This window comes from Kryptolebias marmoratus, linkage group LG1 (genome assembly GCF_001649575.2).
Source record: "Kryptolebias marmoratus isolate JLee-2015 linkage group LG1, ASM164957v2, whole genome shotgun sequence".
Classification (NCBI taxonomy): domain Eukaryota; kingdom Metazoa; phylum Chordata; class Actinopteri; order Cyprinodontiformes; family Rivulidae; genus Kryptolebias; species Kryptolebias marmoratus.
The window spans coordinates 268,241-281,732 of NC_051430.1; the positions used below are offsets into that span (position 1 = coordinate 268,241).

The following is a 13,492-nucleotide window of genomic DNA, read 5'->3' on the forward strand; positions in this document are numbered from 1 at the left end:
GGACCTCCTCTTCACTTATCTCACTATCCAGTATGTCTTTGTCTGTTGTGTTAATCTTAGGTAATTGTAATCGTTTCACAAATTTATTTATATCTATTTTACATTTGTCAAACTCAGATTTATATAATGTTTGATAATATTTTTTAAAATTTCAAATTTATGTCTTTTGTATTTTCTAAATGTCTACCATCATCTGTTTTAATACTTTGAATAAATTTTTCATTATCTTCCTTTTTTATCTGCCACGCCAGTAATTTGCTTGTTTTATTGCCAAATTCATAGTAATGATATTTTGTCCTTGCCATTGCTGCTTCAATTTTACTTGTACACAGATTGTCATATGAAATCCGTTTTTGCTTTAAAATGTTCAACAATTCTGGTTGATTTGTTCTTGAATGGTCAATTTCCAAATTCCTTATATCTTTTTCTAGTTGAGAAATTTGTTCCCTTTTTAGTTTGTTTTTATATGAAACATATGAAATAATGTGCCCCTCATGTAAGCCTTGAGCGCTTCCCATATATTTGAATGTGAGGAGGTATTTGAATTTACTTCTAAATAGATATCAATTTTGGTATTCATGAAAGTGACAAATTCAGGGTCTCTAAGAAGATATTCTCTGAACCTCCATCTAGAGGAAGAAACAGGTTGATGAAATTCTAATTTCATTTGTATGGGGTTATGGTCTGAAATTGTGGCTGCTAAGTAAGAACAGGCTTTGATTTGTGACACAAGTAGGAATGAGGTCAAAAACATATCAATTCTTGAATATGAGTTGTGGATATTGGAATAGAATGAGTAGTCTTTGCTGGTTGGGTTACGTAAACGCCATGCATCCCCCAATCCCAATTCCCTCATGCCCTGAGACAGAGCTACCGCAGAACTAGATGGTGCAGCGAATTTAGGAGAGGAGCGATCCATGGGTGGATTTAGAACCCGGTTATAATCGCCGCCCAATATACATGGAGCTTCAACCGCTGCTAGTTTTAGAATTAAATCTTTAAAAAATTCTGAGTTGTCTAAGTTTGGGCCATATAAAGATACAAGTATTATTCTGTTTGTATTTATTACACAGTCTATCAAAATTAATCTGCCAGCTCTGTCCTTTTCCATATAATTTAACCGAAATCTGAGGTTTTTATTGATAAGCAAGGCTACACCTCTGGATTTAGATGAAAAAGAAGAATAAAATACTTGACCAACCCAATCTCTGCGTAACTTTAAATGTTCTACATCTGTGAGATGGGTCTCTTGAATAAAGGCGATGTCTGTGTTTTGTTTCTTAAAGAATGTTAGCACTTTCTTCCTTTTAATGGGGTTATTAATCCCTCTAACATTTAACGAGATACAGTTTAGTAGTCCTGTCTTATTCATTTTAAATATTGTGAGAAAATATTCTGACTAAGTGACAACACAAGATATATAATTTGGAGCAAAAAAAGGAGATTTCTGACCCTTGCTAAAAGTTTACAGGTTTCATTAATCACAAATTGAACCTCATGAAGAGAGTGTCCCACAAACCCCAAGGAGAAAAAAAATAAAAATAAAAATGAAAAAAAAAATAAAGAAGAAAACCCACACTTAAACCCTAGTAAACAAAAAAACAAAAAACAAATTGTTTTTTAAACAATTTTAAACAATTAAACAGTACACTTCTCCATTCCTCAGGCATTTTCTCACTCTCAAAATTGCCATTGAATAACTGAGTCAAAATCCCACTGCCATCTCTTCTAGACATTTCCAAACCTCCACTGGTACTCTCTTCAGCCCTCTCACTGTCCCATTTCTTCCTAGCTAACCTTTTCCCATGGATAACTTCCTGCACTTCACTACTCCACCACCAGGTTTTCTTATATTCTTTTCTCTGTCCAGATGACACACCAAGTACCTTCCTACTGGTCTCTCTAATCACTGTTGCTATAGTAGCCCAGTCATTTGGAAGCTGTTTCTTACCACACAGAGCCTTTACCAGCTCCTTTATGAACTCCTCACAACATTTTTCCTTCCTCAACTTCCCCCATTGAGTCCTCTTCGCTGCCTTTACTCTTTTCCTCTTCTTCACCACAACAGTCATCCTACACACCGCCATCCGATGCTATCTGGCCACGCTCTCCTCTACCACGACCATACAGTTCACAACCTCTTGTGGATTGTAATGTTGTACTCCTGCCTCCACACTTCTAGGTCACCCTGTGTTCCTCCCTCTTTTGGAAATACAGTACGTGTTGACTACAGCCATTTTGGATCAGTCCAAATATTGATATTATCGGTACCAATGTCATGCAGTTTAAAGTTCAGAACAATGCACATGCTCAGTTACAGAATATAAGTCCAGTTTCTTCATCTTTAAACTTTTTATATTTGCCATGTTCTGGATATCTGCAAATCTACACCAACATATGATACTAATGTTGTCAGATCCCATCGATTCTAGGCGTGATGGGATTGATACTTGGGTTTGTTTCTACTTTTAATAGGTCCTGTTCAAGAATTTTCATTCTGTGGCATTGTAGGCGAGACGTGGCAAGCTCAAATGTAAACACTGAACAAAACTAACAAGGGAGATAATAATTTTGTCGGCTCCGATAGCTTCAGAATTGATACACACATGCTGACATGTGTAACATGAAATATATTTTTATCTTTTATTGATTGCATTTCATTTATATTTTTCTACTTTTATGTTTTATGCTTAATTTGTAGTTATTGTCTTTAACTTTTTTATGATTAAGCTGTTGTGTTTCTAGTGAGAAAATAAGCAGGGTTTCAGTTCTGAAAAATTATACAAAATGGCTTCTTCAGAGTAGTAAACTTCTGGTTCTTGTTTACTTTAGAAAGATATATTAAGTACACGCCTACCTCAAACAACAGACAAAGCAGCATTGATCTTACATTCCAGGGTAATGGGCTCATTTGGCTGATGGCTAGTCATACGGTGAGAATAGGGACTCCCCTTAGTTTGTTGCTATGACAATCACTTCCTTGAGACGTCAACCAGGCCCTGAAGATCAATAATGTATTTTATAGATGTGCTATCACGGGACTTTTGATGAGACGAAAACACCGCCATCTCAAGGAAGTAATTTTTTTCAACCTCTCCACTTAGCAGAACTATAATGCCTTGACAATGCGTGGCATTTCTTGCATAAATTGTTGAGGAAAATGCCCAGATAGCATAACATTTCATCGATAAGTGTTTTTTTTTTTTTTATAATAACAAGGCTATGCTTACAGTTTTTCTCAGTCGCTTTGGTACATTTCTCAGATCAAAATTGAAATTCTCAAAACTACTTGTTCAATCTTCCTATCAGTGTCACTTGTGCACATCAAAAAAGCAGTTTCTCATTTCTTTGAACAAGTTGCAAGTGATTATATACAATTCTCTACTTTTTCCTACATTATCAATTGCTTATGTCATGTTGATCAAACTGTATTATATGGTTCTCTGTTGAATAGTCTCACTCCCCACAACATCCAGGCATTGGTGCATCGCATAAGTCTTTACATGCAAAATGGTCATAATATGTCAAGCATATTTTTATACATTTTCATTTGACTTTTTTTCTAAAACTGTCCTGAATTGGTAAATTGCTCCCAGGTAAATCCTGGCTTTCTCCAACAAAGGTAAATTTGTGAAGCATTAGATCAACCAATGATCAACCAGTTTTCTGAAATAGTTTAAAGGTGCATCTCATGAACTATCAACTTGCAAGTATTTACTGTATATAGCCGGAGCACAACATAATGTTACAATGTCTGACAATAGAAGGAATTGGATGGGGTCAACTGCCAGAGAAAAGAAGAGGAGGAGTGAGGCTGCATGGCGGAGGAGTTGGGAGGCAAAACAGAGGAAGAGGCAGAAAAGGCAGAGGACATATGCATGTTCCTGATGAGATAAGAGGCACACTTGTAGACCACATTCTCAATCATGGGCTTACAATGGCTGAGGCTGATCAAAGGGTGCAGCCAAATGTTGGGAGAACAACTGTTTCCTCAATCAGGCATGGTTGAAATATCATTGGCCACAAACCTACAGTTGATGTGCCAGGCCATTGAGGTGGGAACATAACCATAGATGCTGCTATCTCTTAGAACGGTGTGCTAATGCATATTCCCATTATTGAGCCATACAATACAGAGCATCTTGTCACCTTTTTAGGCACTCTTTACAGCACAGATAGGCAACCCTGGTCCTAGAGAGCCACTATCCTGCATGTTTTACTTGTTTCCCTGCTCAAACACACCTGATTTAATGGTTAAATTACCTCTTCATGTTCTGCAGAAGCCTGTTAATGACACACTGATTCAAATCAGGCGTGTTCCTGTTAGGGAACAACCTGATTTGAATGTTTGACTTTGAAGAAAGTAATAGAAATCGCCTTAAAAACATTCTCTCTCTCGCTCTCATTATTCTGGCATTTAGCAAATAGAAATAATTTTGAAAATTCTAATTGACCTAAAACAGAAAATGTTTATTCTGATTTCACATCTGACAGTGTGAAAAAAATGCATATGTGTCTTTTAATATACACTGCTCAAAAAAATAAAGGGAACACTTAAACAACACAATATAACTATAAGGGGCGGCAGTGGCTCAGGAGGTAGGGGTTTGTCCTGTAATCGGAGGGTTGCTGGTTCGAGCCCCCGCTCCGGCTGTCTCAGCCGCTGTGCCCTTGGGCAAGACACTTCACCCGCCTACTGTGCATGCAGTTTGGCACAAGGAGCAGACACGTCCTGAATTTAAAGGCTACTGCAGTGCCGGCAACAGCTACCACTTCACTTAGGAGGCCTGAACTACAATCTCCTGCCACTCTGACCTCCAAGGTGGAACTAGGTAAGAAACTGAATGCAAACAGAGAAACAGAGAAAATTCAAGATATTACCTATGTTCTATTGGAACCTTTATGGTGCACGCCCCATCCAATCTTACCTACCGATAACCCCGCTAAGCTATCAGCATTATTATTATTGGAGTTGGAATGCCATATTCAAGCCCATCAATGCTCTACTTGAAGAATGGTTAAATGCTACTCTACCCTGAGTCTGGGTAGCCCCTGATTTACCCCACTTTGAAGGAGACTTTGCTAACACACCTGTGGGACTCCAGGGCTCCTATTATTCGGATATGTATGAGCAAAAACTGCAGAAACCACATGAACTCTTTGGAGCTCCCAAGGGTGACTTTGACAAGATAGACAAGTGTGTAGCTCAGCGCATTTTCGACAGTCTCAACAACTTAGTGTGGGAAAGCACTGGGGTATCACCTCAAAGCTGGTTGTGGCAGACTGAGGTTGCCATTATGTCAACATGGTGCTTTGATTGTACAGAGCTGCAAAAATACAACACTGTCAAAATACTGCTACAAGCATGGGCTGAGTCACATAGGAGAGATGACTCTCGCACCTAGTGGGGTTTCTGGGAGGAGAAAATCGAGAAGTGAGTGAACCCTTGCTTGAGCCAAACTAAGAATTATTGGGCTCAATATCAATTTCTGGCCACAGTATACTCCACAGAGCAAAGTATATGGTCCAGTCTTTTGTATCGACCAGACAGGTATGTTCATCCAAGACAGTGAAGAATGATGTGTAATCATGCCAGCACAGAACACACTATCAGTCTCACTTGGAGACCATGTGGCAAGCTTCCTGGATGGGAGAGTTACTGTGATAGCTATTATGGCCAGGAATATGACACTCATGCACCTGAAGTTCTGTGGAAAAAGTATGGCTACATATGGAGACCTATCCCTCATGGGGCTTCTTGTATTGAAGCCATATTAGGGCACCAGATGAAGTACAGAAAAAGTGTTACTGGTGTGATTGTTCCCTTTGTTTCAGACACAATGATTGCCTTAGCTCCCGGGCATGCTGTGCAAAGAAGTTTGTGTTTGGGCCATGAAATTACGGTCTATGAGTGGGTTGGGCAGAATATTATCTTCTCTAATCTTATGTGTGAATATCCAGAAGAAACTTGGAAAAAATGTGGGACAAAACACACCTGCGCTTGGTATGAGACACTGGGCTACACAGTTGGCAGGAAGGTTGCAGAAGTGGCGCAAGAAGTCGGGGGAGGTGATTGGTGAGGGCATGTCTACTGTTGAAAATTGGATAGTTGAGTTGCTCGTTAAAATATGGCCATATGGCTAGAGGGGTTTGAAAACTCACTAAATAAAACAACGAAGTCGCTAATCTGGCAACACTGCAGCTGTGCCTGCTATTGTGCTCAAGGCTGTGTGGGACCAATGCGCTGCACATCAGCTCTTCTTCAAAACAGGGCATGTGTTTTACCATGAGAAACACAAAGTGTGGTGTGTACACATCATGAAATGCGTGTCTCACAGCCAATGCATGAGACTTAAGAGACCTGTTAATGAACACAGTGACCATCAAACTAGCATGCAGGCTAATATGGCAAAGCTCTCTGCTGCGGTAGACGCTTTGAGCAAGAAATGCAAAGACTTGGAGACATGCTCTGGGTAGAATAAAATTTGACTTGTGGGCCTGCCAGAGTGGTCAGAAAGTCCACAAACTTGTTGGGGTTTGAGGAGAAACCCGGACTGGACAGGGGCCCACTGCACACTACGTGCCAGACCAAGGGAGAGCCAGCAGTGATCACTGGGGTGACAGTTTCAAACCAGGAATACCATTCGGCGCCATGCTGGAGAAAATGTGAAAAGGGTGTACATCTTCCCAGACTTCACACTGACTCTGGCCAGACAAAAAACGTCTTTCATTCTGATGAAGAAGGAGCTCCATGGCCGTGCTAATGCTACAATCAACTTCTAGTATCCGGCTACTGTACACATGACCATGTCGAATGGCTAGACCTATAGGTCTGGAGACTCGGACCTAACTTTGAAGAGCTAGGTCCAAGTCTAGGTAGGTCCAAGGTCCAAGAGACTTGATGAGAATTCAGTTCAGAAGTTGCCCTAACGTCAGGTCTGTTAGGTTACACAACTGTGTGCAGGAAGTGGGTGGTGTGGCAGTGTGTTGGTGCTTTCTTCTCTCAGGGTGACAGGCCGGATTGGTGTCAGCTGGGACACATTACCTCCAATCAGTGGTTGCTTTAAGAAGGAGCAGATTTCCTCAGGCAGACGCCAGATGGTTTTCGCACCCAGAGTGCTTTTTAGTCCCAGATTTTCTGTGGAAAGAACTCACCTTTGTGACTCGCTCCAGAACGTCTCAAACACACATCGGCCATTTTGAATATCTAGTGATGTTTTTTGGTCTTTGTAATGCCCCCGCTGTCTTCCAAAACCTTGTCAACAACGTCCTCAGAGATTTTCTCAATGTGTTTGTTTTTGTCTATTTAGATGATACTCTCATCTTCTCTTATAGTCTAGAAGAACACCGGGGTCATGTAAAAAAAAAACCTCCAAAGACTTGGAGAATACACTCTTCGTCAAAGCTGAAAAATGACAATTTCATGTGACCCGAATAGCTTTTCTGGGTCTTTGAGGGTGGACAGGTGAAGATGGACCCAGCCAAGATCCGAGCCATAGAGGAGTGGCCTGTCCCGAACTCCAGGAAGCAACTTCAGTGCTTCTTGGGGTTCGCCAATTTCTACAGACATTTCATCAAGAATTTCAGTATTATCGCCACACCTCTCACTGCTTTAACATCTCCAAAGAAACCCTTCCTCTGGACACAAGAGGCCCACAAAGCCTTCACCGACCTAAAAGAAAGGTTTGTTAATACACCGAATCTGGTTCACCCTGATTCATCAGCTCAATTCACCATGAAGGTGGACGCATCTAACACTGGTGTGGGGGCTGTCCTCTCTCAAAAATCCTCAGTTGACCATAAATTACATCCTTGTGTTTTCTTTTCCAAGAAATTCACCTTTACATATATAAACTACGACATCGGTGACCGGGAGCTCAAGGTTATTAAATTAGCCCGAGAAGAGTGGAGACATTGGCTTGGGGGAACTGAACTCCCGGTAATCGTCTGGACAGACCTCAAAAACCTTGCTTATCTGCAGACTGCCAAGCGCCTGAACCCACGGTAGTATCATTGGTCACTTTTCTTTTCACATTTCAACCTTACCATTACCTACCGTCCTGGCACTAAGAATATCAAACCTAACGCCCTTTCATGGCAACATTGTTCCAACGACAACCCCAAAACAGCAATCCCAACTCTACCAGTTACCTGTACCATAGGATCTCTCATCTGGGGCTCAAAAAGAGCCATCCAAGAGGCCTTGGTTTCTGAGCCAGACCCTGAAGGAGGACCCAATAACCGCCTGCATGTTCCTACCCATGTTTGGTTCAAAACCATTCAGTGAGCACATTCGTCACCCTTCTCCTGCGGCTCAGGGGTAAGCAGAACCATAGGCTTGCTTCGCAGATATTTCTGGTGGCCCTCCCTAAATAAAGATGTTGTTAGATACATCTCTGCTTGCTCCACCTGCGCCAGAAATAAGACCTCCCGTCGACCACCATCGGGCCTGCTGCAACCCCTTTTTATCCCTAGTTGCACTTGGTCGCACACATCTCCTTGGATTTTGTCGTTGGCCTCCCCACCTCCAAAAATAAAAACATCATTCTGTCCATAATAGACCATTTCTCCAAAGCCTTTCACCTGATTGCTCTCAACAAACTCCTATTCTCAGCTGAAACAGCCAAACTCCTCTTTCGACATGTCTTTAGAGTCCACGGTATCCCCACTGAGATCATTTCCGATCAAGGGCCTCAATTCATCTCACAAGTCTGGAGGGAGTTGCCAACAGGAAGCGCCTTCCGGCCCCCACGAATTCTCCTGGTGAGATGGTCTGGCTATCTTCTAGGGATTTGCCACTCAAGTCCTGTTCCAGAAAACTTTCTCCCAGGTTCCTTGGCCCATTCTCTGTTGAAACCGTCATCAGTCCTTCCACTGTTTGTCCTAAACTCCCACCTCACCTTTGCATCCATCCTGTTTTTCATGTGTCTCTAATCAAACCTTTCCTTTCTAGTCCTTTGTACCCTCCATCCAATCTTCACCCCGCCTACACTGTCCGCGTATCCTGGATGTACGGCCTCATGGGTGGGGTCGACAGTATCTTGTTGACTGTCAGGGCTACGGTCCTGAAGAGTGTTCTTGGGTCCCACGCTCTTTCATTCTCGGTCCTTCTCTTGTTAAAGATTTTGAGCGGACGTCTGCTTCCTCTACCAGGTGGTGTCCGTTGGGCGGTGGGGGTGTTACTGTTATAGGTTATAGAACTGTGTGCAGGAGGTGGGTGGTGTGGCAGTGGTGGTGTTGGTGCTTGTTTTTCACCTTTCTACTCTCAGAGTGACAGGCTGGATTGGTGTCAGTTGGGACCCATTACTTTAAGACGCCAGATGGTTTTGGCACCCAGAGTGCTTTTCAGACCCGGATACTCCGTGGAAAGAACTCAACTTTTTGACAGAATGTCCAAGCTCAGAGATCAGTCTGACGACCAATCCTCAATAGTTCTTTCACTGCTCCTTCTTCAGCTCACTTGGATGAACCACAGAACCACCAGGGCATAGCTCTTCCACTCCCTGTCCACACTCCCCCTTCAAGTGACCTGAAGGAAACATGTCTCAACTCCCCGACGCCGTCTCCCTCAGCCCACTATTTACGCTCCCACTTCAGGGCTCTTCTGATATCTCCCAACTGTAAACCTTCTGAAATTATTCACTACTATCTTTCACCATCTGTGCTCATCTGCCTATCATATCATATCACCTTTCTTCCAGTGCTTTCCTCTGTCCCGGTTCCCCGAAGCAGTTCCGGATCCCCTTCCCCGTCCTTGCACATTTCAAAATAAAGACTGTTAAATCTGTTTTTCTTTGTGATTGTGCCTCCCTAAAAGTCCATAAAACAATCATTATGTCAGGGTCTTTTCTTCTTAGGCAATTTTTAGCTACTGTTTTGCTCATTTTAATTAAAGCATCTATCTTGCCAAATTTAGCCACTGTTTTTTGGTTTAGCATCTGTTTTGCTCAGTGTTTAGCTTGTGTTCTGCTGTTTTTAGCCTTTGTTCTGCTTGTTTTCACTCTAACAACTCAGTTTGGGATTCAGCACTCACCACTCACACTGAATTGTCAGAAAAAAATTATTTTTGCTATTTTTATTTATTTATTTATTTATTTTATCTGTTACCTGGCAGTACATGAACATGTTGGTGTCCATCCATATGGTGAGGCAGGTGACCTGTCAGTTTGACAAACTGTCTCACTTGGGCTCTTAGCTCCAACTCCACCTAAAACAAAAAAAAATGATCTGATGGTGATCTGATTACTCTAAATGTAGTTACACAATATACTGATTTAGTAACAGGAAACATTTAAAAAGTTCTTGAAAACTTTACAAGGACCTGTTCAAAGCAGTTCATACAAATTCTAAGATAATTCATTCATATTCATGAGTTCACACTGATTCTGAACTAATTTCACAGCTCACAATGAACTACTTCATTTTCATTGTCGCCTGCCACCAAAAGTAAAAGTGCTATAATGTATTTGCCAGTGTCTTTGTGTGTGTTTGTTTGTCTGTTTGTTAGCAAAACATCTTATGAACCACTGGAAAAGAAAAAAAAAGAAAAGAAATATTGGATTTATATCTACATCTAATTCACTTTTGGATTTACCGTATTTTCTGCACTATAGGGCACACTGGATTATAAGATGCACTGTCAATGAATGGTCCATTTTTGAACTTTTGTCATATATAAAGCGCACCAGACTATAAGATGCATCATCGTGCATCTCCCAATTTTTGTAACTTCATGCTGACTGCGCGTGCTCCATTCAAAACGGACGATTTTGGTGCTCTCACGGAGCTGGTTTGCCTGTATAAGCATTTAAAAGATAATCAAACGGTAGAAATACTGCACTGACATAAGTATCAAGTATAAACGCCTACACCTCTCACTCAGGTCCGTGGGCAGTGCACGGAGCCCTGGGCAACTATAACTGCACCTTAATGCTGCAAGCGGTGCAGCTTTGTAGTTTACCAAAGTCGTATTAAAACATTATGACTTCTTACATATATAAGGCGCTCTGGATTATAAGGTGCACTGTCTTTTTTTGAGAAAATTGAAGGCTTTTAAGTGTGCCTTATAGTCTGGAAAATATAGTAACCAAATTCAAGATTGTTGCCAAAGCCAATTGACCTCAATAAAATGCAAAATGGCTATAACTTAATTATTTAAACAGATATTGACCTACAATTTGGTTTAGTAGTAGCTAAGATTGAGCCCCAAGACATATTCTGAGTGGGACCTCTCCCAGTATTGCATGAGATTTTACATAATGTTATTTTCAATGTCTCACAAATCATCTTAGTCCAAAACTCTGGCATGAAAGGTGGAAAGCAACATGATTACCTTCAAGGAATCCTAAACCTAATTTATTTAATCATTTTTTGCATCACATAAATACAACATCAATCAGTATTACCATTTATATAAATTATATTAAAATGCAAATGATCTCATCTCTGTTTTCACCCACACAGTTAGGTACCTGATTCATGCTGAGCTGACCCTTCTCCAAGGCCTGACGAAAGCCCATCTTTCCATGGAAGAATCCCTGTGAATTTATAAGTGTAGAGACCTGTTGGAGGTTCTGACTCACCGGAGCTCCCTCTGACAGATTGGCATGGAGCCCAATGGGGATTCTGTGTCTGAATCAGTTAAAATATAAAAAAAATAAAAAGGATATAAATCCTGTTCATGAATTATGACTTCAACTGAATTCTATGTAAATAAAAATAATTTGTAACAAAGAGCTCGTGTCTGATGGAAGTCTTAGATATGGTAGAGCAGAGCAGAGCAGACAACCAATCAGAGTCAAGTATTCAGTTTAGTTAGCCCACATGATGTGATAATGATTTAAAGAAAAGAATGATGATTTGAGTCATCAACAAAGAAAGCAGAACCGGAAGATCCAAAAAGACAATCAAACTGAAGTGGTTTAACTTCATTGGAGGGATCTGATCAAGTTTACAGACTCACCTCAGAATCAACTAAAACTCAGAAAGAAAACACTTTTAATATATTGTCATAGGCACTGGCTGTGGTATAATTTTAAATAAACATATCACCAGATAGGGGCCTGCTAGTTAGATGTAATTCAATTTTCTATGTAATTTAATTTTCTCTAACTGAAATCAAGAAATCCCTCACATCACTCTGTATTAGTTTAACTCAGGGCAGTAATATTTGTAGTTTCTTGAGTTTTAAAAAGTAGAATGGGAGGCAGAGCTTTCAGTTATCAGACTCCTTTCTTCTGGAACCAACTTCAAGTTTAGTTTGTGAGACTGACACCCTGTCCACTTTTAAGACTAGGCTTAAGACTTTTCTATTGATAAGATGAACAGTTAACGTTGGCTTGGGCTTTCTGTGCTATCTCTTAGTTATGATGCGCCAAGAATATACTAACCAAATTTCCTCACTTTGCTGCTGCACTTTGAATTACCTTGTTGCTGAAAAGTGCTGTATAAATAAATTTGACTTGACTTACCTCGTCTATGCTCCGTGTTTATACATGCAATTATTGCTGTCATTAAACTGTGTTTTTCTTGTATCATCTTTTAACAACTGTCTGTTAATGTCTAGGAACTGAAGAGACCAGTTGCTGGAGTTTTTGGAAGGGAATATTGTCCTAGTCTTGCCTGATGTAGAATTCTAGCTGTTCAATAGTCCTGGGTTTTCTTTGCTGGATGTATTGTTTCATAGTGTGCCAAATGGTTTCAGTTGGTGAGAGATCTGGACTTCAGCTAACCAGTTCAGCACCTGGACTCTTCTACTACAATGTTGTAACTGATGCAGTATGTGGTTTAGAATGGTCTTGCTGAAAAATGAAAGGCCTTCCATGAAAAAGACATTTTCTGAATGGGACCATATGTTCTAAATCTTTTATATACTTTTCTGCATTAATGGTGCCTTTCCACATGTGTAAGCTCCCATAACTTAGGCACTAATGCACCCCCATATCATCAGAAAAGCAGGCTTTTGAACTGTGTGGTAGGTAGGTAGATAGGTAGGTACATTTATTTATATAGCACTTTTCAGCACAAGGCGACTCAAAGTGCTTTACAACACAAGAACAAAATTACAGACAGAGTTACAGAACATGACAAGATAACTAAGCTAAAACATGACAATGCTAACCAAGGTACAGGATAAGTAAACTACTAAAACATGATATTACTAAACCAAGGCACAAAGAATCTAGCTAACAGTGACAAGAATAATAATAAACTAAGAAGTACCAAAAGAAGGCCCGCTAACAGCCAGTTATATATAATATGATAACTAATTCTACAGTAACTAAGCTAAGTGTACAGGAAGGCTAAATAATCTAAAACACGACAATGCTAAAACTAAAACTTACGGTACCGAACTATCTAAAAGTACCCCAGGCCCGCTATACAGCCAAAGTAAAACCAGACATATCTAAGCATGAGCTAAGACAGTCAAAAATAGTAGCTAAACTAAACAGATCTAAGCATGACTAAATGTACAGAACTAAACTAAGTGTAC

The 13,492-nt window shown here is 40.5% G+C and overlaps 1 protein-coding gene across 2 annotated transcripts in view; it reads right to left on the reverse strand.

Annotated features, from left to right (window-relative positions):
- The window catches only part of ydjc (YdjC chitooligosaccharide deacetylase homolog), a 42,438-nt gene that overhangs the window by 12,988 nt on the left and 15,958 nt on the right, over window positions 1–13,492 (reverse strand). Inside the window, exons 3-4 of one of the 2 annotated variants that reach the window (XM_017437070.3) lie at window positions 11,472–11,631; window positions 10,108–10,207 (exon numbers count right to left, since the gene is read on the reverse strand). In XM_017437070.3, coding sequence (XP_017292559.2) covers window positions 10,108–10,207; window positions 11,472–11,631 — 260 coding nt within the window. Of the gene's footprint in view, window positions 1–10,107; window positions 10,208–11,471; window positions 11,638–13,492 lie in introns of both variants that reach the window. The other variant, XM_025010809.2, reaches the window with a different exon arrangement.